Raw genomic sequence first — 24512 nt, 5'->3', positions numbered from 1 at the left:
AATTCGTACCATAAAATTCACGCTTTGAAGAACACGGTTTAGTTTTTCGTGTATTCCCAATGTCGTGCCCCTGTCACCACTGATTCTAGAACATTCTTATCCTGCTAAAGGAAACCCCATTCCCTTGGACAGTCACTCCCCAGTCCGCAGCCTTGTCCGCTCTTCGGGACTGGAACCCCGTCTCAGCCCCACCACGCCCACGGTCCTCTCTCTAGCCCGACCTCCCCTGAGCTCCAGACTCGGGGTCCGGCTCATCCTGGAGTCTCTGTGCCGGAGGCTCCGGGCGTCTCACACTCAGCTTGGCCACGCTGCACCCGACTGTCCCCGCACCTGCTCCTGCCTTGTTCCTCATCTTGGCTGAGGCTGCTTATTCCTTCCATTAATGGCTTTAGTCATAGTCCTTAGTCATCCTGGATTCCCTGCTTTTCGCTTTGCCTCCAGTGAGGGTAGCCCGTCTGTCCCAACTTGAGACCTGTCCAGAATCTGCCCACCTCCCCTCTGCCTCCCCCACCCGGTCCAGCCCATCCTCTCCTGAAGGACCAGCTCAGTTCCCCACCCCCCCCCCCCCCCCCCCGCTTCCCCCAGTCCGTCCTCCCCGTAGTGGCCGCCAGAGGGCGCCCACGAGCACCCAAGTCGGATCCCCTCCCTCTGCCCACAGCCCTCCAGGGCTCCCACCTTCCTGTGGGGAAAAGCGCAAGTCCTCCCTTGCTGGCCTGACCCCTCACCCATCACCCAAGCCAAGGCCCTCCACCGTCCTGGTCACCACTTGCCTTCCCACCAGCCTGACACGTAGACACCCAGCACGTGAGTTTCTGTTGCGGCTAAACAAATCACACGGCCTGATCTAAAACCACACTCTGGAGGTCATGAGTCTAAGATGGGTGTCACGGGACCAAACCCAGGCATGGGCAGGGCCGGTTCCCCCCAAAGCCCCAGGGAGACCCCCCTCCTGCCTTTTCCGCCTTCCGGAGGTGCCACATCCTGGCCCGCGCCCCTCCCCCCCCCCCAGCCAGCAGCATGGGGTCTGCCCGTCTCTCTGCCTCCCTCTCATGAGGATCTCGTGGGGACGCTGGGCCCAGGGACCCCGGGTCTCCCCGACCTCAGACCTCACCAGCCTTGGCTTCCTCCCACCTGCAAAGCCCGCCCCGTCTGCAGGAGGCAGGGGTATGTCTGCGGTCCATACTCGTTTGAACAGATACTCCTCAGCAGAAGCCTGCTTTGCAGGTGAGGACGCCGGGGCTCAGAGAGGTCAGTGGTTGGCCTCCCCACAGGGAGCCAGGATTGGAGGGCAGGGTGCTAGGGATAAAAACTGCCTGCTCCCTCACCGTGAGCCTCTCTCCACGGTGAGCACCTCTTTCCCGGGGACAGTGTGAACAGGGGCCAGGGAGCCGTCACTCCAGCCCTGGCCGCCTGGCGCCTTCCCACCGACCCAGCCGGTCACGTGACTTCTCTGCGGCCCGAGGACGTTGGATCTGGTTGAGCCCTGCTTCCGGCGGCAGGGGAAGGCCACAGCTGTCAGTTTGGTCATCCCTTTGCTGCCAGGGACTTAACGTCTTTGGGGTCAGTGGTGGGTTGACGTCCGCACCCGCTTCCCAGCCGGGGTACTGTCGTCCCTCCGTAGGGGTGCAGGGAGCGGAGTGAGGTCGGGGACACTGTGTGCGGGGAAGGCAGGGTGGTGACACGGTGGGGTGGAGGGCCGCCCCCGTCTCCGGGCTGAAGCCTCTCTCTTCTCTCCTGCAGGCTTGGCCCAGAAGAAGATGGCCCCGTCGGAGGTGAGTGTCCTGCGGCCTTCCTGACCCACTTCTCCCAAGACCGACCAGCCCCGGGGCCTGCTGTGCGGCCTGGGGCAGCTGGCCGCACCTCCCCGGGCCCCACGCTCTGGCAGGGGGCAGGCAGTGAAAGTCCCTCCGTCCTGCCGGCATCTTGAGTTTCAGGGAGGGGAGCCGCTGGGAAAGGAAGAGCGAGGACCCGGCCTGGACAGTGAGGGACGGAGGGACGGAGACTGAGGGTCCAGAGGGGTGGGAGGGGAGCCGGGCAAGGGCGGGTCCCTGAGGAGCCCCCAGGAGGAGGGGGGTCCAGGCACCGCTGGTGTAGCATCGGTTGTCCCCACACGCCCGCCCACGTCTTCCGTCCGGGATCCAGAGAGCTCCTGCTCCTGCCGGGGCCGCCGCTCGCGCCCCCGCCTTGCACCGTGGGGGCTCATCACTGTCCCTGGTCCTGAAAGCGGCCTGTGGGAGCGAGTCTGTGAGCCCCGCATTCCAGGAGCAGCCCAGGCGTGGCGTCCTTGTACCGGCGCTAGCTTCCCGGCCCCAGGCACCTGTGTCCCCCGGGTTGCCACCCGTCACGTGGGGCCCTTGTCAGGAGGGCTCTCCTGGAGGCTGTCTGGCCACAGGGCAGTGGGGAGTCAGCGAGGGGTGCGGAGCAGGGGCGGTGCCACCGATTTCTGGGGAGAGCCCGCCCCCTGGTGGCCAGTATGCGGAACACGCCGGGGCCTGCCGAGGAGCGAGGGCAGCTGGGGGGCTGCCTGAACCCCCGTGGGGCGGTGGGGGTTGGGCTGATGTGAGTGCTCCCAGCTGGAGGCCGGAGGGTTTCACGGGCTGTTTGGATGGTGCAGGTACACAGTAGATGTTTCTCAAATGTCCGTGACCGGACAGCCCCCACCGCCCCTCCACCATTCTCCCCTGTGGAGCCGCACATCAGTGCTGGTGGCTCCCACACAAATTTGTCACGCCTGCCCTGGCTGTCCCCACACAGGTCCCGGGCCAGCGGGACCTCTCCCTGTTTCACAGTCATTCCAGCCCACGTGTCTCGGCCCTAAGGGACGCTGTGTGATGTCTGGAGACATCTGTGGCTGTCGGGACGCAGTGAGGCTGCTCACTGCTCACAGTGCATGGGACGCCCCATAGGGGACAACCCAGCCCTCCCCCCGCCCCCGTCAGCAGGCCCAGGGAGTCCCTGAAGTTAGGGTTCTGCTCCTGAGGAACCGGAAGTCCGGTCTGGGCCTGGGCCCCTCTGGATGTGCAGAGTTGGGCCGTGTGGCCCCAGTGGGTGACGGGGCACCTGCTCTGCCCTGGAGCCCGCCCACACCAGACTCTGCCCCACGTGGCTTGCCAGCCAGTGACTCAGCCCTGACTCTGGTCAGGATTTCCAGAGCACTCTGGCCCCAGCGGCGCCTCCTTGCTGATGTTTAATGCTTCCTGCTTCCTCCTCTCCAGGCCCCGTCGATGACTGGACAGCTGGGCCCCGGCCACGGGAAGAAGTTGGGTCATCGGGGCGTGGACGCATCTGGCGAAACCACCTACAAGAAGGTTCCTCCTCTGCCCTCGGCTGGTTGGGGTGGGGCAAAGTGGAGAAGGGCTCCCGGCCATCCGGGGCCCCCACACAGGGCCGGGCGGGCTCTGTGCCCACGTGTGGCTGCGGGCAGATCCCCTCGGTGCGGGCCCCTCCGTCCCAGCGAGGTCCTTGCCTGCTGTCGCCATCACAAGCATCGGGCAATGTGCCCGCAGCTGCACCGCCAGCCGCCCGGCTACAGGAGCCGCCTGCGACCCTGGGCGAGCCCTCAGCTGCTCCGGCCCTGCTGGCTCATCCGGAAAAGGGGAAATGCGGTTCTCCTTCCTTCCCTTGGAAAGCGGGGCTGAGCCGTCACCCCCACCCCCTCCTCCTCAAGTGTGGGCGGCCTCCAGCCCGGGCAGCCTGGGCGACGTAATGCTGGGCGGCCCCGACATGCCCCACCGTGGCTGGGGAAACCGAGGCACGGAGCGGCGGTGTCGCTCACGCAGCGTGACCGTGCACGTCACCGGGAGAGTAGGTGGCAGGAACCCGGGTTCACGGAGATGAAGTTGGGATGTCACTCTGTAAATGGATTTCCAAAAAGGAAATCCTGGCAGTAGATAGAACCCTGCCGAATCGGGACAGTTTTGAGAACTTGGAACCTTCTAGAACCTTGATGGAAAACAGGCCTCGGGGCTGCGTGAGGTGATATTGGAGTCCCAGCCAGGCCACCTCGCCGTGGGGTTGTGTGAGCTGAACGACAGCCCAGAGGCCGGCGGGTCTGGGACAAGTAGTGGGCAGGTACCCCGGGGCCCCGTGCGTGATGGGTGCCAGGGTCAAGCTGCGAGCTGGACGCCTGGCTCGTCCTGCCGCCCCGAGGGGCTTCTCGTTTTGCCTCCCCGCCCTGGCGGCCGAGGGTCTTGATCCAGCTGGGTTTCCCCACAGACCACGTCCTCCACCCTGAAGGGGGCCATCCAGCTGGGCATCGGCTACACCGTGGGCAACCTGAGCTCCAAGCCAGAGCGTGACGTGCTCATGCAGGACTTCTACGTCGTGGAGAGCATCTTCTTCCCCAGGTGGGCCCGGGCCCTGCGCCACGGAGACTGGCCCGGATGCCCGTAGCAGCTCACCCAGCACGCAGACACTGTTGGGATGCAAACAGCCTTGCTGTTCTCTGAGCTCCCTTCTCTGCTGGAAATAGCACGGGCCTCTCCCGGCACCTTCTTGGCTTTGAGGCCTCACCCTGTACCGGTCGTGATGTTAGCTTGCTGCCGAATCAGAGGGCTGCAGTACAACAGTGATTTTCAGAAACAGGAGAAGAAAACATAAAGTTCACTTTTCTCTCACGTGGAAAATACTGACAGGCAATCCAGGGCCATCAGGCAGCTCCCCGGTGTTGGGGTCCCGTGTTTTTCTGGCCGTTCCACCGTCCTTGTGTGCAGCTTTTGCAACCAGGGGTTTCAGGTAGCTGCCCGAGATCCTGCCATCACGTCTGCATTCCACTAGCAGAAGGAAGAGAGCACATGCCCCTCCCCAGGCAGGGCAGCACCAAGAAATGATGGTTTCTGCTCTGCTCTGCTCATAGCCCATTGGCCGATCACGGTCACATGACCAGAGCTAGCTGCAGGAGAGGCTGGGCAGTGGGCTTCCTCCGGGCGGCCATGTGCCCAGCCGGCACTGGGAATGGATGTTGGGACATAGCCCTCTGTCCCCTGGGGAGTCCCATGCCACCGTCTGAGTTGGCCGTCCGGAGAAGGCCTTGGAGCTCAGCGGCCAGGGCGCCGCCCAGGCCTGGGACGTCCGCGCCACCGGGGAGTCGGGGAGGCACCCACGAGGCCGCCGTCCCTCACAGGCCCCCTCCCTCCTTGCTCCACAGTGAAGGCAGCAACCTCACCCCCGCCCACCACTTCCAGGACTTCAGGTTCAAGACCTACGCACCTGTCGCCTTCCGCTACTTCCGGGAACTCTTCGGGATCCGACCGGATGATTACTTGGTAAGAGCGTCAGTCAGCTGCTGCTGCGTAACAAGCTGCGGCAGACCGGCGGCCCACAGCGCCACCTGTCTGTCCCCTGTGGTTTCTGTGGGTCAGGACTTCGGGTGCAACTCAGCCGGGTCCTTTGCTCAGGGTTGCGCTGGAGGGTGGGCTGGGGCCAGAGCCTCGTGGGGCACCGGACTGGGGGAGGGTCTGCCTCCAGCTCCACGGTGACATTGGCGGGACCCCCCTCCTCGCCCATCGGCTGGGGCTTCCGTTCCATCCCTGCGGGCCTCTTGGTCAGAGCGTGAGCGACAGGAGTGTCCTGTCCCCTTTGCCACGTCTGTGGGTTAGAGGTGCGTCACATGTCACGCCTCCCTGCGGGAGGAGGTGGGTCGTGGGGACCAGTTCAGAGCATCCCCTCGGTTCTGGTGTGGTTTTAGTCTCTCAAATTAGAATAATCTTGGAGCGTCTGGGGGGTTCAGTGGGTTAAGCGTCGACTCTTGATCTCGGCTCAGGTCACGATCTCATGGTTCATGGGTTCGAGCCCCATGTCGGGCCCCATGCTTGAGCACACTGAACCTGCTTGGGATCCTCTCTCTCTCCCTCTCTCTCTGCCCCTCCGCTGCTCTCTGTCTCTCTCTCTCAAAACAAATAAATAAGCATTTAGAAAAATCAGAACCTAGGCCCTACCCTTTGATGTCACAGTGAACAATCAGGACTCCTGAAAGTTACAGCTCGCCTGCACACGGGGCTCGTCACCTGGGGGGGTCAGTCTGCACTTGGGGAAGGTCTGGCGGGTCTGTTTCGAGTTCGCCCGGTCACCGGTTCGCGACTTTGTGTTCGGGAAGCCTTACTCCCTGGGCAAGAGCGTGTCCGTGACCGTTGGATGTACTCTGTGTAATCCTGTCACCGTCTGCTGTCCCTGGGGCTCGGCCTGTGGGCCTGCTGGCTCTCACCTGCAGTGACTCGTCTCCCTGCGTGTTCGGCAGGTACTTGGCCTCAGTCTCCCCTGGGTTCTTAGTCTGCGGGAAAGCTGTGCCCTCAGCCGCGGCCGTGTCCCTGCAGAGAGAGCAGCATTTGCTCCGGCCGTGGGCACGTCCAGGCGCCCAGAAGTCACGGTGCCCCTTGCCAGGGCCAAGGCCTGGTCCTCTGACCACAGCACCCGTGTCGTGCTCCCCCTCCGGCCTCCACCGCAGCCCCGTAACGACGTTCCCTTTGGTCCCGCAGCCTCCTCGGAGTGAAGCTAGCCTGGTGGTTCCGTAGTAGAGATGACCTGGGTGACCTCGGTTTTAGGTCTCGGGAGGGAAAGGGGACACCTGTGGCACTCGCCGTGGCAGTGGTGATGTGGCCTCGGTGTGTGCTGGTGGGGAGCGGACCCAAGCTGGTCCTGGCGGCGGAGTGGACGCAGGGCGATGGCCGAGGGCCTGTCTCGGCCTTGAGTGGGTGCTCAGCAGGTGTCCTCTGTCCTCTTCAAGACCTGCCCTGTTTGCAGCGACAGGGTGGCCAGGGCCCCTGGATCCAAGAGGCCCTCCCGCGGTGGGGGTGGGGAGCTCGGACACGGCTAGATGGTGCACCCAGACAGCATCACTGCCCCCATTTATCAGCTCTGGTCCCTCGGTTCCTCTCTCTTCCCGGCCGGGTCCCTGTGGGCCGTGGGCATCGCCTCGGCTCCGGAGACTTCTGTGGTGGCCGCCGTGGTCCTGAGTTTTGTGGGGGCCCTGGGCTGACCCGGTGTTGACTTCGGCTCAGGACAGCAGGGCAGCGGCCGGGGGAGGCGGGGGACACGTGCGGGGGCGGGGGCTGCAGACGGTCAGCCTCGGGCCACGGGCGCCCACCCCGGGCACTGAGGGGAGAGGAGGCACGCCTGGGGTCGTCTGCCCGTGACCCTGTCTCGGTGGCTGGTGGTCTCTTGGCTGGGAAGTCTGCCTGTGTCACCGCTGCCTCCTCTGCAGCCAGGACCCCGTGAGGCCTGAGCCCTGTACGCTGCCCCCCAGGCCGCTCCCTGAGGGCGGCGGCTGCCGGCATTGCTTCCAGACCCTTCTCTGCTCACAGACTTCTTTTGTGCAAAGCCGCGCAGTCCCCTTCGGCGCTCATCTCTCCTCCTCTCCTCCTCTCCTGCCAGCTGGGGCCAGCTGCAAGGCCTTGGGGTTTCCCTGTTCCCGGCGGGCTCCCGAGGCCCAGGACGCCCCTCGCTGCTGTCCTTCCAGGGCAGGGTGGGGGGAGGTGGGGGTGAGGAGGGAGAGCACGGGCAGCCTGGGCCTGGGCCTCTGTTTCCGAGGGTGCGGGGGCCTCGTGGCTGTGGGCGGAGCAGGACGGACAGAGGGCCGCGCTGGCTGCAAACTGGACCTGCCCCCCCCCCCCCCCACACACACAACCCACCGCCTCCCTGAGCTGCCTCCTTGCTGTCTGAGGCCAGCACAGCTGGGACGCCCACTGACTCGGCTCCCCTCCGCCGACAGCCCTGGGCCGGGCCCCACGCGGCTCCCTGCACCGTCGCCCCCACAGTCCAGATGGCCCGGGCAGCCTGTCCTGGCCCGGCTTCCGGGCATCTGCACGTCCTGTCTTACTAACAGGCTTGCGTCAGCCCTGCTCCAGCCTGGTGCCCGTTTCGGAGCCGGTCACCGCGTTGGGGACTGCCAGCACATTCCCCCTGAGTGGCCTGGCTGTTGGCTCCGCTCCCCTGAGGCACGGACAGGGGAGACCTCTCGCCCCCGCCCCCCCCGCCACCCCCCCCCCCAGGTTACCTGACAGCACGAGCGCACTAGCAGTTAGAGGTGGCGCTGTTGTCCTTGTGGTCAGCACTAGGTTGCAGGTGTAGGGGCAACAGCTGTGGCCTCGGACCCCTCTTTCTTCCAGGATGGCGCCTGTGGTCTCTGGGGGGGTCATGCCTCCGGTGTGTGCCCGTCCCACCCACAGCCGGCCCCCGACTAACCGCCCGGTGCCTGGGACACCGGGCCGCAGCCCGGAGTTTGCACAGCACCACGGCTTGCTGGACCACGGCTCGTCCTGGGCTCGGCCGTGGCCAGGCAGTGGGTGGGGGCGCCCGATCTTCCCAGGGTCTTTGTCCAGCCAGGGCGTGCTGACTGCTGGGGCATCGGGTTAGGGTCCTTACACCCAGCGATGCAGTAAGTGTTCCCTCGGCGTTTACCCTGTGGCCCGGGGGGCAGCGTGCTGTGGCCTTGTCCCTGTCATATACCAGCGACACTCAGTCGGGACTTCGGGGGTGCAGGGGACAGAAACCCAACCCAAACAGCCTTAATCCCGAAAAACACCTCAGTGGCTCATTAGCTGAAAAGGCCCAGGGGCAGCAGCCCGCAGGGCCTCACTTTCCTTGGCTTCTTAACAGACCAGGCACCTGCTGTATGCTGGGCTCTGTCATGGGTGCTGGGGACCCTCCGTGAGAAAAATGCTTAAAAATCCCTGGGTCCACAGAGTTTACTGTTTGTTGGCGGGGAGGGCGTGTGGGGCTGATGGACAGCAAGCACGGAAGAAAGCCGATGTCCATGGAAGAGAAGATGGGGAAGAGAAGGGTGTGCTGGGGGCCGTGCTTGGGGTTGCTCGCCAGGGACACAGGCTCCCCTCTCAGCTGTTCTTGTGCGTGGCATCCGTACCAAAGGTTGTCTTGTGGTCCAGCGTGGCTGCTGGGGTTCCAGCTGTCACATCAGCTTTCCAGGTGGGAAATGGATGGGAAGGAGGGAGGGGCACCAGCGTTTGTCACCTGATTAGGGATTCAGAAGCTTCTACAGGCTCGTTGACCAGAGTTGACTGTTGTGGCCTCACCTAGCTGCGGGGAAGGTTGGGCAGTGAGTCTTGGCCAGATGGGTGCACAACCCAGCACGACTGGGTGTCTGTTACTAACAGGAGAGGGACCGTGCCCTAGGAGATCGGCACCCACGCTGCAGATTAGCCCGGGGTTCAATTCCTTGCTGTGTGGCCTCAGGCGTGTCAGTTTCCCTCTCTGAGCGTATTTCTTCATCTGTGAAAGGAGGCTGACAGTGACCTGTTCCAGAGCTGTCCGCTAGAGGCTGGGCGTGTGGGGTGTCAGCGACCCACCTGCCCACTCACTGCCCCCCCAGTACTCGCTGTGCAACGAGCCACTGATCGAGCTGTCCAACCCCGGCGCCAGCGGCTCCCTGTTCTACGTCACCAGTGACGACGAGTTCATCATCAAGACGGTGATGCACAAGGAGGCCGAGTTCCTGCAGAAGCTGTTACCTGGCTACTACATGGTGAGGAGCCCCGCCCTGCAGCCCCGCTCCACCCCGCCCCCGCCCCCTACATGCCGAGGAGCCCCGCCCTGCGGCCCCACCCTCCTCCGCCCCTCCCCTGCCCCTACGCAGTGAGGAGCCCCGCCCCACTTTTTGCCCCGCCCCTGGCTCCTACAGGGTGAGGGGCCCCGCCCTGCAGCCCCGCCCCACCTCCACCCCATACATAGTGAGGGCCCCTGCCCCACCTCCGCCCCGCGCCTTCCCCCTACGTGGCGAGGAGCTCCGCCCCACCCCGCCCCCTACGTGGTGAGAAGCCCCGCCCTGCAGCCCCGCCCGCCCCCTACATGCTGAGGAGCCCCGCCCTGCGGCCCGACGCACCTCCGCCCCTCCCCTGCCCCTACACAGTGAGGAGCCCCACCCTGCGGCCCCGCCCCACTTTTGCCCCCCCTTACATGCTGAGGAGCCCCGCCCTGCGGCCCCGCCCCACTTTTGCCCCCCCCTTACATGCTGAGGAGCCCCGCCCTGCGGCCCCACCCTCCTCCGCCCCTCCCCTGCCCCTACGCAGTGAGGAGCCCCGCCCCACTTTTTGCCCCGCCCCTGGCTCCTACAGGGTGAGGGGCCCCGCCCTGCAGCCCCGCCCCACCTCCACCCCATAGTGAGGGCCCCTGCCCCACCTCCGCCCCGCGCCTTACCCCTACGAGGCGAGGAGCTCCGCCCCACCCCGCCCCCTACGTGGTGAGAAGCCCCGCCCTGCAGCCCCGCCCGCCCCCTACATGCTGAGGAGCCCCGCCCTGCGGCCCGACCCACCTCCGCCCCTCCCCTGCCCCTACACAGTGAGGAGCCCCGCCCTGCGGCCCCGCCCCACTTTTGCCCCCCCTTACATGCTGAGGAGCCCCGCCCTGCGGCCCGACCCACCTCCGCCCCTCCCCTGCCCCTACACAGTGAGGAGCCCCGCCCTGCGGCCCCGCCCCACTTTTGCCCCCCCTTACATGCTGAGGAGCCCCGCCCTGCGGCCCCGCCCCACTTTTGCCCCCCCCTTACATGCTGAGGAGCCCCGCCCTGCGGCCCGACCCACCTCCGCCCCTCCCCTGCCCCTACACAGTGAGGAGCCCCGCCCCTCGGCCCCGCCCCACTTTTGCTCCGCCCCCTACATGCTGAGGAGCCCCGCCCTGCGGCCCGACCCACCTCCGCCCCTCCCCTGCCCCTACTCAGTGAGGAGCCCCGCCCTGCAGCCCCACCCCACTTTTTGCCCCGCCCCCTACATGGTGAGGAGCCCCGCCCCCTATGCTGATGCCCCCTCCCCCTTCCCCGCAGCTCCGTCCCCACCTCGGCCCCGTCCCCACCCCTACATGGTGAGGAACCCCACCCTGCAACCCCGCCCCAACCCCAGCTCCTTTCCTGTTCGGAGCAGGTTCAGGAGCAGCCACGGGTTCTGAGGCTAAGGAATTTGGGCAGATGGGGTCTGGGAGACCCCTTTTGGGCAGGCCATGGGAAGTCCTCCTGAGCCTCGCCTTCACCCCTACCCCCCGAGCACCACCACGTGGTGCCTCAACACTTGGCAAGCAGGACTTGCCATCTAAACCCTCACGGCCTTCCCTGGGGGTGGCGGGAGTGGGGGCGGGGGCGGGCCCAGCCTTCACCCCCCATCCCTTCTCCCCACCGACACCCCTGAGTCACGGAGCCCAGAAATCGAGGCTTGTGTCTTGGTAGCTGGTGACTCAGGCGTGGGGGAGGGAGGCTGGACCACCAGCTGGCATGGCACAAAGGACCAGCTGCCGGGGCACTTCCCATTCCCTGTGTGACTCACAGCCTGAAAGGGCGGCTCAGATCCCTGGGCGGGAGTGGAAGCAGGAGTGGGCAAGGGTCGTGACCAGGCACCTGGCAGGGGTGCGGATAGGCTTTTCTGGGCAGCTCTGTTCGGATTGTGGCCCCTCTCCCCCTGGGGCGTCTCATTCATAGTGCATGATGGTCAGGGGGTCCCTGGCCCCCACGGTCAGGGGTCGGCAAGCTTCCTGTAAAGAACCGTCTGGTAAATGTTGGGGCTTTGTGACCCAGGCAGCACCTACCTCCATAGCTCAGCTCTGCTGTCGCTGCAGGGAAGCCCCATGGACCCCGAGTGAGTGGACAGGCTCCAGGTGCCTGGATAACTTCCTTTACTGACACTGAAATGTCAAGTTCACGTCGTTTTCACGTGTCACAGAACGCTACTTTCCTTTTTTCTCCCCAACTTTTTTAACAACATAAAGCCATTCATTGCTTAACCGCTGGCCACGTGAGAACGAGTGGGTAGTTGGACTTGGTCCCGTATTCAGAGTTTGCCAACCCTTGTCCTGGACTGTGCCTGGAAGCCGTGACCCCGTGTCACCCCAGGCTGGGGAGGTGGGGCACCTGGGTCTGGCCTGGGGGGAAGCCAGCCCCTGACACCCGGAGGATCTCATCTGCTGGAACCTGGCTAACGTCAGATCTCTGGGAGGGCAGAGTGCGGGGCTGGCCCAGGCGGGTGGTGGTCAGGGAGGGCTTCCTGGAGGTGGCCCTGCACAGAGTGTGCCGGTGACGGCGGCCGTGGCGACTGTCCTCCAGCCCTGTCCCCCTCCTTCGCCTCCCAGAACCTCAACCAGAACCCGCGGACGCTGCTGCCCAAGTTTTACGGGCTGTACTGCGTGCAGTCGGGCGGCAAGAACATCCGCGTGGTGGTCATGAACAACATCCTGCCGCGCGTTGTCAAGATGCACCTCAAGTTCGACCTCAAGGGCTCCACGTACAAGCGGCGGGCCAGCAAGAAGGAGAAGGAGAAGAGCATTCCCACCTACAAGGACCTAGACTTCATCCAGGACATGCCCGAGGGGCTCCTGCTGGACGCAGACACCTTCTCCGCCCTTGTCAAGACGCTGCAACGGGACTGCCTGGTGAGGCCGCCACGCCCCCACGCCCCCCCCGCCCCCCCGTGCAGGGGAGGAGCCCAGAGCGGAGTGCAGGGTGGGGGGGGGCAGTTCAGGGTCCCTCGCCTCTCTGGGCCTCAGTTGTCCCGTCTGTGAAACGGGGACGCTGGTGGAAGCGAGTGCAGTGTGAGCCCCAGGCCCATGGACCCCTTTGCCCCCGCTTGTCCTCGTGGTCTCCTCCACCCCCTAGAGATCTCATCTAGTCTCGGGGAGCAGGCTCGAAACCCGAGGCCCCCAGACCCACCACCCCTGGCTCCTAGGCCTCTTGGAAAACTTTGCATGACCTTGCCCGAGGACGCCCCCAGACCTCTCAGGACCTCGGGCTTCCCTGAGCCCAGGTGTCAGAGCCCTGGGGGCCAGGAGCGGGTTTTCTGTCAGGAGGAAGGAAACACCCTGGCCCCTGTGTGGGTGCCACGCCTCAGGTCCCATTGCCTGCCGCGTGGCCTGGCCCCTTGCCCCTGACCCCCTGGTCTCCTGGCCATCCGTGAAATGGGGGTCAGGACAGGCCTCTGCGAGGCTGTGGGGACCGAGTGGGCGCAGACCCCGATGCAGCTTGGGGTTGTGGGGGGCCGGGCACCGGGAGCGTGACCTGTCGACCCCACCCCGGCAGGTGCTGGAGAGCTTCAAGATCATGGACTACAGTCTGCTCCTGGGTGTGCACAACATCGACCAGCAGGAGCGGGAGCGGCAGGCCGAGGGCGCCCAGAGCACCGCGGACGAGAAGCGGCCGCTGGGCCAGAAGGCCCTCTACTCCACGGCCATGGAGTCCATCCAGGGCGGGGCCGCGCGCGGGGAGGCCATCGAGTCGGACGACACGTAGGTGACCCGGGGCTGTGGGGCCCTCGGGTGTGAGGCGGGCAGGGAAAGTTGGCCGCGAGGGCAAGAGACGAGGAGCAGGCACGTCCAGAAGCCCACGTGTGGCTGGTTCCTGGTTTTTGAATCGGAGCAGCGGTGTCTGCCCGCCAGGCCCCGCGAGGGTCACAGGTGGACGCACAGCCCCCCCGGCCGGGTGATGATCGGGGCGTTCCGGCTCAGTCTGTCCACGGACTGAGGCCCATGGCCATCCGTGTGGGAAACACAGATGCCCCCTCCCCCTGCCGGACCCGAGAATGGGTTAAAGCGCCACCATCTGAAGCAAAGCCGTAGGGGTGTTGAGTGCTGGGGACGAGGCAACATCTACAGCAGGGGGCCGAACCCAGAGCCCCGGGGAGAACAGGCCCCGGTGGTGGAGGCCGAGGTCACAGTCTCAGAGAGGGCTGTGCCCCCTGCCCGAGACAGACTCGTGGGGTGTCCGCCCTGCCCCCGGCACTGTGCACGCTGGGCCGGGTCGTTCTCTGGGGCGTCCTGAGTGCCGTAGGCCAGAGCAGCATCCCTGGCCCCCCCCATGGCAGGGCACCCCCCCCCCATGCCAGGACACCCCCAGTCGTGAGGGCCTCAGACGTCTCCAGACATCGTCGAGTGCTTGAGGAGGACAGTACCCCCGGTGGGAACGGCTTCTGTAGACAGGGTGTCGAGACTGAGCGTGTCGGGAACCAGCACGGGGGCCCTGGAGGAGGGGGGCATAACCCCCCAGCGTCCGCGAGGGAGACGGGGGCTCACAGCTGGGGAGGACGGGGGAGGAGCCCTGACGCCCTGACCAGGCGAGGCGGTGGGGGCAGGGGGAGCGACACCCGCAGAGGTCTGGTGGCTTGGCCCGACCTCCACTGTGTTGGCGTTTGTAGGGTCTGTGCCAGGCCTGGCAGGATGGCGGGGTGCGCAGGTGAGCTGGGCAGTGCGTGGAGTGCGGTGCGCGGAGCCTGCAGGGCCCGGGCCTGGCGGGTCTGGGGTCATGGGGACTTGAGGACAGTCGCTGCGTCGTGTGGCCTCACTAACCATGCCGGGCCGGGCACGTGTGGGCCTGGGGCTGAGTGAAGCGACTAACTCCCCAGACGGGACCCAGAAGCACTGGGGGCCCCGCCCGGGGTGAGCGTGTGCGTGCGCACGGGTGTGTGGGGGCCAGACCCCTCGCCAGCCTCCAGCCTCGCGTGTCTGACGGCAGCTCGGCCCCAGCCGAGCTGCCGCCTCTACAGGAGCACACGGGCTCTGGCTCCTCCAGCTTCTCCGAGGCCGGGCTCTGGGCCCCCCACGCCGCCCCCGCCAGCGGTGTGGCCCTGCGGGGTGTTGACCGCGCTCCCGCCCTCTCTCCCCAGGATGGGCGGGATTCCCGCCGTGAACGGCCGAGGGGAGCGCCTCTTGCTGCATATTGGCATCATTGACATTCTGCAGTCGTACAGGTGGGTGCCCCCTGCCCCCCTCACTTGCCCACGGAAGCGGTGCACCCGCTGCCCGCAGACAAAGCCTCCTCGGCCCCGGGAAGGCTCCTGATTGGCTGCCGGCCCCTGAGGCCTCGAGGGAGGCATTCGGTCCCCGACTGGGTGACTCCGCCTTCGGGGTTGGGGCTGGCGTGGGGCATGCGGGGTGGGTGGGGTGTCGCCCGCCGGTCCGGCCCCGTCTGCTGAGCGCCGACCGTGTGCCCGGTGCCGGGCTAAAGTGCGCAGGACAGAAGCGCCCGTGGCCGCAGAGCACGGCATCTCGGGACAGCTCCTACGATGGACAGGAGTAAATGGTTGTGGCTGGGGCCCCATGTCGTGGGGTCTCAAGTGCGGCAGAGCCGAAGGAACAGATACCCCAGCCTCACCTGCGGTTTAAAAGCTGGGGTGTGGGCCACCTCGTTACCCATGCCTTGACCCGCATGAGGTCTTGGTGACGAGCGTTTCTTAGTCTTAGTTTTCCATCCTGAGAGTGGAATGCGTTCATTATGCACATTCCCAACAGGACAGAGGGGACCCTGGGCGTGGCGGTCCCCATTTCCCATTCCCACCCCCTCAGGAAGCCCACTGGGTGGGCTTGGGTGATTTTTTTCCTAAATATGAAACTGGGCTCCTGCCCGTCAAACACAAGTATTCGCAGCCTGTTGTTTTCCGACTCAGGGGCAGATGTCTTCCATGGGGACATCTCTCTGGGTTTAGAGCAGGAGTGGAGAGCTTTAATGTTTACTTACTAATTTTGAGAGATAGGGTGAGCAGGGAAGAGGCAGAGAGAGAATCCCAAACAGGCTCCAGGCTGTCGACACAGAGCCCAACTCGGGGCTCAAATTCACCAACCGTGAGATCGTGACCTGAGCTGAAGTCAAGAGTGGGGCGCTTAACCAGCTGAGCCACGCAGGCGCCCCGGGAAACTTTGGAGGTGTCAGACCAGGGTTTCTGCGGAGGCTCTTGAGTGGGGGCAAGGAGGGTGGGCCAGCGTGTGTCAGGCAGCCACAAGCCTATCCTGGGGCAGGGGTGTCCCGCGGGGGTGGGTGCTGAGAAGAGGACCCTTCCCCCACCCCATAGACTAGGGGGTGTCCAGGAAGGCTGCCTGGAGGAGGCAACGTTCTCCCCAGCCCAGGTGTGCAGGGATCTAGTTAGAGCCACAGTGCAGGCCACTGATTCCAGCAGAGAGGACCCGGGCTCAGCCTGGGCCGTGAGAGAGGAAGGCCGTGCTCTGGGGGTGCTGCCATATGCCCCCCACGGAGGGCCAAGCACCACGGCCTTTTCACTTCCTCTCTAAGAGCAGCAGCGGTAGGAGCCACCAGCAGGCGGGGAGGGGAACAGAGGGCGCCGGAGAGGGAGGTGGCCTCTGGCTGAGGCGTCTCAGTTCCTCTGGACCAGGGCCCTCCCACCCGCTTGGTGCCAGGAGCACACCCAGTCCCCAGACATGGCCCAGTGTCCCCTGGGGACGGGACCGCCCCACTAGAGGACCACTTTGGTTCACTCGTTTTCTCTGCAGGTTCATCAAGAAGCTGGAACACACCTGGAAGGCTCTTGTCCACGACGGGGTGAGCATTGTCCCTTCACGCGTCAGTCCACAGACCTGCTGGTCTCCCGGGGCCAGGCCCAGGTGCTCCAGAGCCGAGAAACACGGGCCTCCCTTCCCGGAGCCAGTGTCCCGCGGGGGCGGCCGTGTGCCCCGGCAGTCACAGGCCAAGGGGTCCGGGTCAAGACGGGAGAGGGCAGGCAGCTGGCTGTAGGCCGTCCGGCAGTGGGGTCTGAGCCACTGGTGAGGGGCACGGAAGGGCTCCTTGGAGGAGAGGACGCCCAGGCTGAGCTGGGAGGATTCCCAAAGACCGCCCGACCGGGAGAGTCAGGGGCCGGCTAGGCAAAGAACAGTCTGGAAACGCACGAGAGGGAGGGGGCTCGGGCGCTGGCCACACCCACGGGGCAGGCCAGCTGTTGGGGACCAGACGGTGCACCTGCGACAGCAGCCCTAGCACCCCGGTCCGGTTGGGCTGACGAGCTGGCTGGGGCCTCGATCCATGCCTGTCCTCCCGCGGCTCCCTTCGGACCGATTCTTACTGAAATGCTAAGGGCTGTCTGCGTGCGTGCGGTCTGTAAAATCCAGAACCCCAGCCGGCCCCCGACACCCCTCAGAGAGTGTTCGGACGGTCCAGATGGGAGCTTCCAGAAGGTGCACCAAGAAGGGCCAGGGGGCGGGAACCCTCTCACGGCGTCACAAAGCCATGGCAGCCGGAAGCACTGTAAGGCCTGCCGGGGCTGCTCGGGTTTGGGGGCCAAACGGTGGTCAGCGTAGCCATACAGGCGTGAACGGTCTGGGGCAGATGGGGTGGCCCCTGGAGTCCAGGGCCGGCTGCTTCTGCCTGGCGCTGCACACTCCTGGGCGTGGCCCACGCGGCTGGCCCCCCACAGGGCACTCCAGGCAGAGGAGAGGGCGCAAGCTGTCACTGCCTCGTCTCCCCCACCACCTGCCAGAACGCGGTCCTGCGGTCACGCCTCGCTGCAGCGAGGATGGGACGTGTCGCTTTCACCCTGGAGGCCGCGAGTCCCCTGTGGGTTCTGTTACGTTACAGCAGGAGGAGGACCCGGGCCCTGTCTGAGGGCACCTGTGGTCGTCACCCCCGGGGGGGGGGGGGGTCTTGGCATGGGGGGGGCGGGGTGCCGTCGCGTCCAGCGAGAGTGGCAGCCTCTAGCCTCCCTGTCACACAGACAAGGAGACAAGCTTAGAGGGGAGCCCGGCATCACCCCACACTGGGGTGTGGGGCCGAGGGACACCAGCGGCCGCCTGTCCCCACCTCAGGCGTGACTGTGCGCCACCAACCGTCACTTATAAAACAGGCGTCCAGCCGTCCTTTGTTGAGACTCGCTGTCAGAGAATTGCTCTGGTTTCCGTGTTTCGACGTTCATTCGTCTACCTCTTTGAGTAGCTGTCGCTTCCCATGGTTCAAAGGATTAGAAATACAGACGGGTTTATGATGGCGGAGTCTCCCTCCCACCCTGCCCTCTGCCACCGTCACCTGACCCCCGGGTCCGTCCAGGAAGCCCCGTGCTGGGGATCCAGTCCCCTCCCCACCTGGGTGGCTTTGCCCCGCCGCCCGCCTGTGCCCTGGGCTGTCCCGCGGGACCCGGGGAGCTCCTGGTGGGACCACGGCACTCACGCCCTTCTGCCCTCGGGCCCTTGTTTCGCTTCCCAGGACACCGTCTCTGTCCACCGGCCCAGCTTCTACGCAGAGCGCTTCTTCAAGTTCATGAGCAACACGGTCTTCCGGAAGAACTCCTGTGAGCCTCCCAGGCACTTTGGGCAGGAGGGCCCCCGGGGTGCAGAGACGGGAGGCAGGGCGGCCAAGAGCCGAGTGAGCCCACAGGGTCACCTCCCGCTACTCGGCCATCCTCGGGCCTCGGTCCAGAGAACGGGAGGGTCAGGGCACCACGCTCACGGGGCCCAGCGCAGGGCCTGGGGCCCACCGTCTGAGCTCGAGTCCTGGCTGCACCACCTCCTGCCAGGGTGACCTCCAGCAAGCAATGCCCCGCTCTGTGCCTCAGTTTCCCCATCTGTACACACGCAGCAGCTGGGCTTGACCCTGCACCGGTGCACATTGAGGGGGACCACTTGCAGCCTCGTGCCGTCACCGAGGAAACCACCTTGGTGGACGTGGAGGCGGCCGGTCAGCAGCCGGGACCCGGCATTGTCGAGGAGGACGCAGGACAGAGGCGGCTCTTGCCCCCTGGGTGTCTGTTGGGCCTCGAGTCCCAGATCCCGGCACACATCCCAGAAGGGGCCTTTCTCCCCGTGTGTCTGTCCGTCATCTGCCCCCCGCACCCTGTGTCCCCAGAAGGCAGCGTTCTCGTCAGCCTTGGTCGCTCTGTGTCCCCAGTGTCTAGGCTGGGGCCTGGCACACAGTAGGTGTTAAGTGCGCAGTGCCTACCTGCTCTCCTGGCCTGGGCCAGGCCTGTGTGGGCCGTGACCCAGCTTGGTCACCTGGAGCCGGCTCGTCGAGCCAACGCAACCCCACGTTCAGTGACATCTAGCCGGGAGCTTGAAATTGACAGCAGTGGGACTGTCTCCTGAGAGTGGGTTGTTCATCGGCGTCCGCGTGCCACGCCTTGGAACCTCTCCTGGGGCGTCATTCTCACTGTGGTCCCGGGGGGCTCACCAGCCTCCAGGTACCGGAGGGCTGTTCACAAGGCGAATTGAGCACGTACTATGTGCTGGGGTTTGTGCCGGCCGTCCTGGGGCCAGAGTTCGCAGCAGGGACGGGGAGGACACCGTGACGGGGGCCGGTGGGCTGAGCCGCATTCCACAGGCCACTCATCCCGGGTTGGACCAGGCCCTTGGTGCTGAGCCCTGCACGCCCCAAGGCCTTCTGTTTCCTGTCTGAAAGTGGAGGCCACAGCCAGGGCGGGCTGCGACAAGGGGGCCTCCTGGTGCCTCCCGAGGCAGAGCCGGGTAGAAAGCAGGGCAGGGTTTTCTCCACAAAGACAGCGGCTCGTTGCCCAGGCTTGAGGGCCGGGCTGGAGGCCGGGCAGCGGGGGCCATGTGTGCAGGCAGCGGGCCTCGAGGGGGGTGGCGAGCAGGCTTCCGTGCAAAGGAGGGATGGGGGCTGGGGGCCCCTGCCTCAGGGTTGCCGGGGGCTCCCAGGCGGCCCCTGAGCGCCAGTGCGCCTCTCTCCACAGCCCTGAAGTCCTCCCCGTCCAAGAAGGGCCGTGGTGCGTCATTGGCTGTCAAGCCCCTGGGGCCCACGGCCGCCTTCTCGGCCAGCCAGATCCCCAGCGAGCGGGAAGATGCCCAGTATGACCTTCGGGGGGCCCGCAGCTACCCCACGCTGGAGGACGAAGGTGACCGGGCAGGCTGGGGAGCGGGCGCCTCGGTGACAGGAGAGATCAGGGGGCTGCTGGGGAAAGACGACGTCCCTGGGGGGCCGAGAGGGGAGGGGACGCAGGGAGCACCCCAGTGTGAGGAAAGGCTCCCTGAAGCTGGTACTTGGATGGGAAGGGCCTGGGTCACAGTCACCCCGCCGCCATCCCAGTCTGAGATCTACAGCCCTCTGGGGAGTGCTGCGGAGGGAGAGGTGACCCACCCCATCACCAGGCGTGCAGACACCCAGAGGGATGAAGCACTTGATGGGGTTGGGCATGGTGTTTTGGAAGGTCCCTCCCAGTTTCCAGGGTTAAGGAGTCAAAGATGCCAGACAGGGAGGGTCTGGGGGAATAGCATCAAGGGAGAGACTGCATGTGCAAAGGCCCTGGGGCAGTGGTAGGCCTGGCGCGTTGGAGGAACAGTGAGAGGCCTGTGTGGTCGCGGCAGAGTGAGCGAGGAGGTGGGCAGGTGGAGCAGGACCTGTGGGCCTCCGGGACGGGTGGGCTGCCGGAAGCTGTTGTGCCAGGGGTAAACTGGAGTGCATTTGCCCTCTTAAGGCTGGCCAGCAGGACGAAGTGTTGGGTGGCGGGGGGGGGGGTGGGGCATGGGTGCAGAAGGTGAGCCGAGCCACAGGTGGAGCCAGGGGCCCGGAAGGTTTGCCCTGGGGGCCCGGCTCCTGCAGGCGCCCACAGCCGCCTCCCCACAGGCCGGCCCGACCTCCTGCCCTGCACGCCGCCATCCTTCGAGGAGGCCACCACCGCCTCCATCGCCACAACCCTGTCTTCCACGTCCCTCTCCATCCCAGAGCGATCTCCCTCGGAGACCTCAGAGCAGCCACGGTACCGGTGAGGGGCCGGGGGCGTCTCCCTCCGCGAGGCGGGGGCGTGGCCATATCCCGTACCGGGTGGGGCGGGGCCTCCGCCACCGCCACCGGTTCCACCTGCTTGCGTCTCTCCGCAGGCGGCGCACACAGTCTTCCGGACAGGATGGCCGGTGAGATGAGACCCCAGCTTCTCCCCGCCTGGCCCCACGGTCTCCCCGCAAGGCCTTTCCTCTCTCCTCCCCTCCCCCTCGCACCCCGTCTGCCTTCCCGCCCAGAGCCCCCGCCTCTCTGACCACTTGCCTGGGCGCGGATTTAAGTTAGGGGCTAGAACTGCACAGAGTCTTGAGTCACTTGGTAATTCTTTCCACTCTCCCACTCCCTTCCCTGCACCTGTTTGTTGATCTTTTAATTTTATTAGTTTTTATTCCAAGGGATACAAAAGAGAATGTAGTGAATGCCCCCCCCTGCCCCATGCCCGTTCCCTTCCATGGGGGCCACCCCTGGACGGGTCTTTTGTTTTTTTGTCTCTTTCTGGAACTACATTATGAGCTTATGAGAAAACGTACACACGGCCTGTTTCTGCCTTCGTCTTGACACAAGCAGAGGCCTGTGCCACCGCAGGCCAGGTCAAGGCCGGCTGTGAGCACGTGGAGCCCCCGCTGCTTCTCTTCCACCTCACAGGGCTTCGCCTGCCCCCCCCCCCCGGGGGGCACTTGGGTGGTTCCTCTTGCTGGATCTTACAACGCGACCTGTAGGGCTTGCCTTCCTTAGTTTGGGGGTTAAATATTCCTGCCAGTTGGAGAGAAAGTTATTGGCATAAAGCACTTTTGGTGGAAAGCGTTTCCCTCTGTCCAGCTGCCCCCTCCAGCCTCCACAACCTTTTTGCTCTCTGGTGTTGCTCTGCGGAGACATTGTCCATTCCTGGCGGCCCGAATGTTCTGACGCGTCTACATCAGGGGCCTGGATCGTTGAACCCCCCGGAACCACCCCAACCTCCAGGCCAGGGCCCAGCTACCCCCAGGAGGGTGGGCAGGATCCAGGCTACCATTCACACATTATTCCCCTGCTGGTACTGGGGTCACGGTCAGTCCCTGCCCCCTTGCAGACCCCAGGGGTGAGCTGGGCCAGCTCAGGGCGCTGGTCAGGTGGCACCCAGAGGGAGCACCCCACGGAGGCTCCCAGCTTCCCACCAGGACTGGAGATCCACCGGCCTGGAGCTTGCCTGGTGCACCCCCACCCCCGCCCCCGCCCCCACCCCCACCCCCGGGGGGGGGGGCAGAGTTCCGGTGAGGAGAGAGAGCGTGAGGCGCAGCTTCCCACTGCCTCCAGGTCCCAAGAGGAGACACACGTGGAGGAGGACCTGCAGCAGGTCACGGTGCAGGTGGAGTCCGCGTGCAGCGTGGAGATCGTGGTCCCCAAGGAGGAAGACGCGGGGTGAGTCACCAGCCAGCGGGCCGGCCGCGGTCCCGTCGCCCGACTCTGCGCTCAGCTTCTGCTCTGATCCCATTGGCTGAGCGTGGCCACGTGGCCAGCTGGCCCCCCCGAGGCAGGCTGGGTAATGGAGTCCGCGTTCTGGGGCCGGGAGTGGGGCCCTGGAAGGGGCGGTGCGGGCAGCGGGAAGTGGGCGGTCCGCGCAGGGGCTCCTCCGGCGCCTCGGGTCTCCGGCAGAGCCGCCGGCTGTGCGCCAGTCCTGGGATTCTTCCTCAGCCCCTGGGGTCCCCAGCCTGGAGCCCCGAGCTGGCAGGAGTGGGGCCCCGGCTCCCCAGGGAGCCTTCTGGGCTCAGCCCGCTTCCCCCATCGTGTCGTGTGCCCGATTCACGGACTCCTGGTTTGTTTCCGTGCGCGTTCCTGCTCCTCCGGCGCAGACGGGGGTTCAGGCTCCCGTGTGTCTCAGACAAGGAGGCGCTCCCGGCCGCGCGTGGGCCGCCCGGCGCTGATGCCCCCGTCCGTGGGCTCAGCGAGAAGCGGCTCTTCTATACTGGCCTGCCGAAGCATGTCATTTAGCTTCTCACGTCCTCTCTGACCCGAGGCAGTGGCTCTTGGCCCCCAGAGGACATGGGGCTGGTGTCTGGGGACACCTGTGGCCAGAATCGTGCCCTGCCCCGCACGCCCCCAGAGAACCATCCGCCCCCACGTCCATGGAGACCCTGCTGCAAGGTTTCTTTAGGAGTGTCTCCCAACTTTGGAGTATTTGAAGACTGTTTTGTTTACATTTTCAGTACTTAGTCTTAGCTTTAAGTTGAAGGAAGCAGACTAGAAAATCCACGTATATTTTAAAAACATTTAGCCTTTCTGCTCCAATACAGATTTCGTTTCTTAAATGTTTGTTTATTTCGAGGGAGAGGGAGAGAGAATGCAAGCGGGGGAAGGGCAGAGAGAGAGGGGGACAGAGGATGTGAAATGGGCTCTGCGCTGAGAGCAGAGACTCCGATGTGGGGTTGGAACTCATGAACTGTGAGATCATGACCTGAGCCGAAGTCGGATGCTCAACCGACTGAGCCAGCCAGGTGCCCCACAGAATTCATTGTTTAAGGTCAGTGGACGCGTGTGAACAACATGTGTTCTCTGTGAAGGGATGGAAAGTTCTGAGCCCGCTCTGTCTGATGTATCGATTGATGGCGTTCGGTTGCGTCACATCCTCGTTTCTCCTCTTTGGTGTGTTTGGTCCTATAACTGGCATCGTGATCGAATTTTTCTTGCTTTTGTCACGATTTCTGCTTTATGTGCTTTTTAAAATTTCGATTGCGTTTCGAGAGACCTCACTTCACTCTCACAGACACACATTCCCAGGCTGCACTTTGCCATCCAGGGTTTATTTTGAGGGGCGCCTGGGTGGCTCACATCAGGCTCTGCTCGGATGGCTCGGAGCCTGCCTGGGATTCTCTGCCCTTCCCCCTTCTCACATTGGATGTCGCAGTCTCTATTTCTCTCTCTCTCAAAATAAACATTAAAAAACAAATAAACAGGGGCGCCTGGGTGGCGCAGTCGGTTAAGCGTCCGACTTCAGCCAGGTCACGATCTCGCGGTCCGTGAGTTCGAGCCCCGCGTCGGGCTCTGGGCTGATGGCTCGGAGCCTGGAGCCTGTTTCCGATTCTGTGTCTCCCTCTCTCTCTGCCCCTCCCCCGTTCATGCTCTGTCTCTCTCTGTCCCAAAAATAAATAAACGTTGAAAAAAAAAAAAAAAACAAATAAACAGTAAAAAAAAAATAGAATTTATTTGACACGCACAGACCCGTGTGTGCACACACAGCAGTTTCTGCTACCTGTGGCTTTTTTGCCCTTAACTGAATTCTTAACAGTATAACGCGTCTTTCGGTCTTTGCCCCCAAAACAGCCCATCCCTCCAAGGGTAGAGGTGCTCCCCCGTCTCAGAGCCTGTCATTCTGCTTAGGAGCTGGAATCCATCCCCGGTCACTCGGCTTAGGACACGCCTCACTTTCCATCTGGAGCCTCAGTTTCCTGTCTGTAACTCAGGAGGGTGGCAGTCCCCTCCCCAGTGGAGGGTCGCTGGGTGAATTCAGGCAAGGTTCCTGAAAGGGCCTGGCCCAGAGGAAGTGCTCGGTGAAGATGAGAAAGAGGTTCTGACCCAACATGGTGGGTGCCCGGCGTCCCTCCTCCACAGATGGGGAAACTGAGGCTCGGACGGGAAAGGACCCTCAGGGTCGCACGGAGAGTGATGGTGGCGCTGGGACCTGCCCGCCCACTGGTGTGTGCTCACCCGTTCGAGGGAGGGCCGATTATCTCCTGGGCCTCAGCAGTGATGGGGAGGTTTTGTTTTATTTGGCCTCCTGAGTCTTTCGCGTCTGTGCTGCCCCGCTGATGAGAGGGGAGGGGGCAGGCAGGACCCTGCGGTGGGGGCTGGGGCAGGTGGGTGCCGTCCGGAGCCCTGCCCCCAGGACTCCCGTGTCCCTGTGTCCCCAGGGTGGAGGCTTCCCCAGCCTGCGCCTCTGCTGCTGCCGAAGCAGAAACGGCCAGCCAGGCCTCGGAGCCCGCCAGCCAGGCCTCGGATGAGGAGGACACGCCCGCCACTGACATCTACTTTGTAAGTCCCCTGCAGCTCCCGACGTCACCAGGCCCTCGACCAGACGCACTCACACGCTCACAAGGCACTCCTGTGGACACAGACG

General features: G+C 64.7%; 1 protein-coding gene across 6 annotated transcripts in view; it reads left to right on the top strand.

Moving 5' to 3' along the window:
* PIP5K1C (phosphatidylinositol-4-phosphate 5-kinase type 1 gamma) overlaps positions 1-24512 on the top strand; it is a 50868-nt gene that overhangs the window by 19395 nt on the left and 6961 nt on the right. For 4 of the 6 annotated variants that reach the window (XM_047094823.1, XM_047094821.1, XM_047094824.1 and 1 more), the window contains exons 2-16: positions 1741-1772; positions 3216-3308; positions 4216-4346; positions 5147-5264; positions 9323-9475; positions 12061-12360; positions 13004-13209; positions 14583-14666; positions 16201-16249; positions 17900-17984; positions 19380-19541; positions 20270-20408; positions 20524-20556; positions 21716-21820; positions 24307-24427. In XM_047094823.1, coding sequence (XP_046950779.1) covers positions 1741-1772; positions 3216-3308; positions 4216-4346; positions 5147-5264; positions 9323-9475; positions 12061-12360; positions 13004-13209; positions 14583-14666; positions 16201-16249; positions 17900-17984; positions 19380-19541; positions 20270-20408; positions 20524-20556; positions 21716-21820; positions 24307-24427 — 1811 coding nt within the window. Of the gene's footprint in view, positions 1-667; positions 1561-1740; positions 1773-3215; positions 3309-4215; positions 4347-5146; positions 5265-9322; positions 9476-12060; positions 12361-13003; positions 13210-14582; positions 14667-16200; positions 16250-17899; positions 17985-19379; positions 19542-20269; positions 20409-20523; positions 20557-21715; positions 21821-24306; positions 24428-24512 lie in introns of those variants that run through there. The other 2 variants (XM_047094822.1, XM_047094820.1) reach the window with 2 other exon arrangements.

This window comes from Lynx rufus, unplaced genomic scaffold (genome assembly GCF_022079265.1).
Source record: "Lynx rufus isolate CCGP_SWC_20201006 ecotype Redwood Valley unplaced genomic scaffold, mLynRuf1.p SCAF_4, whole genome shotgun sequence".
Classification (NCBI taxonomy): domain Eukaryota; kingdom Metazoa; phylum Chordata; class Mammalia; order Carnivora; family Felidae; genus Lynx; species Lynx rufus.
This window is presented reverse-complemented; position numbering and strand designations above follow the sequence as displayed.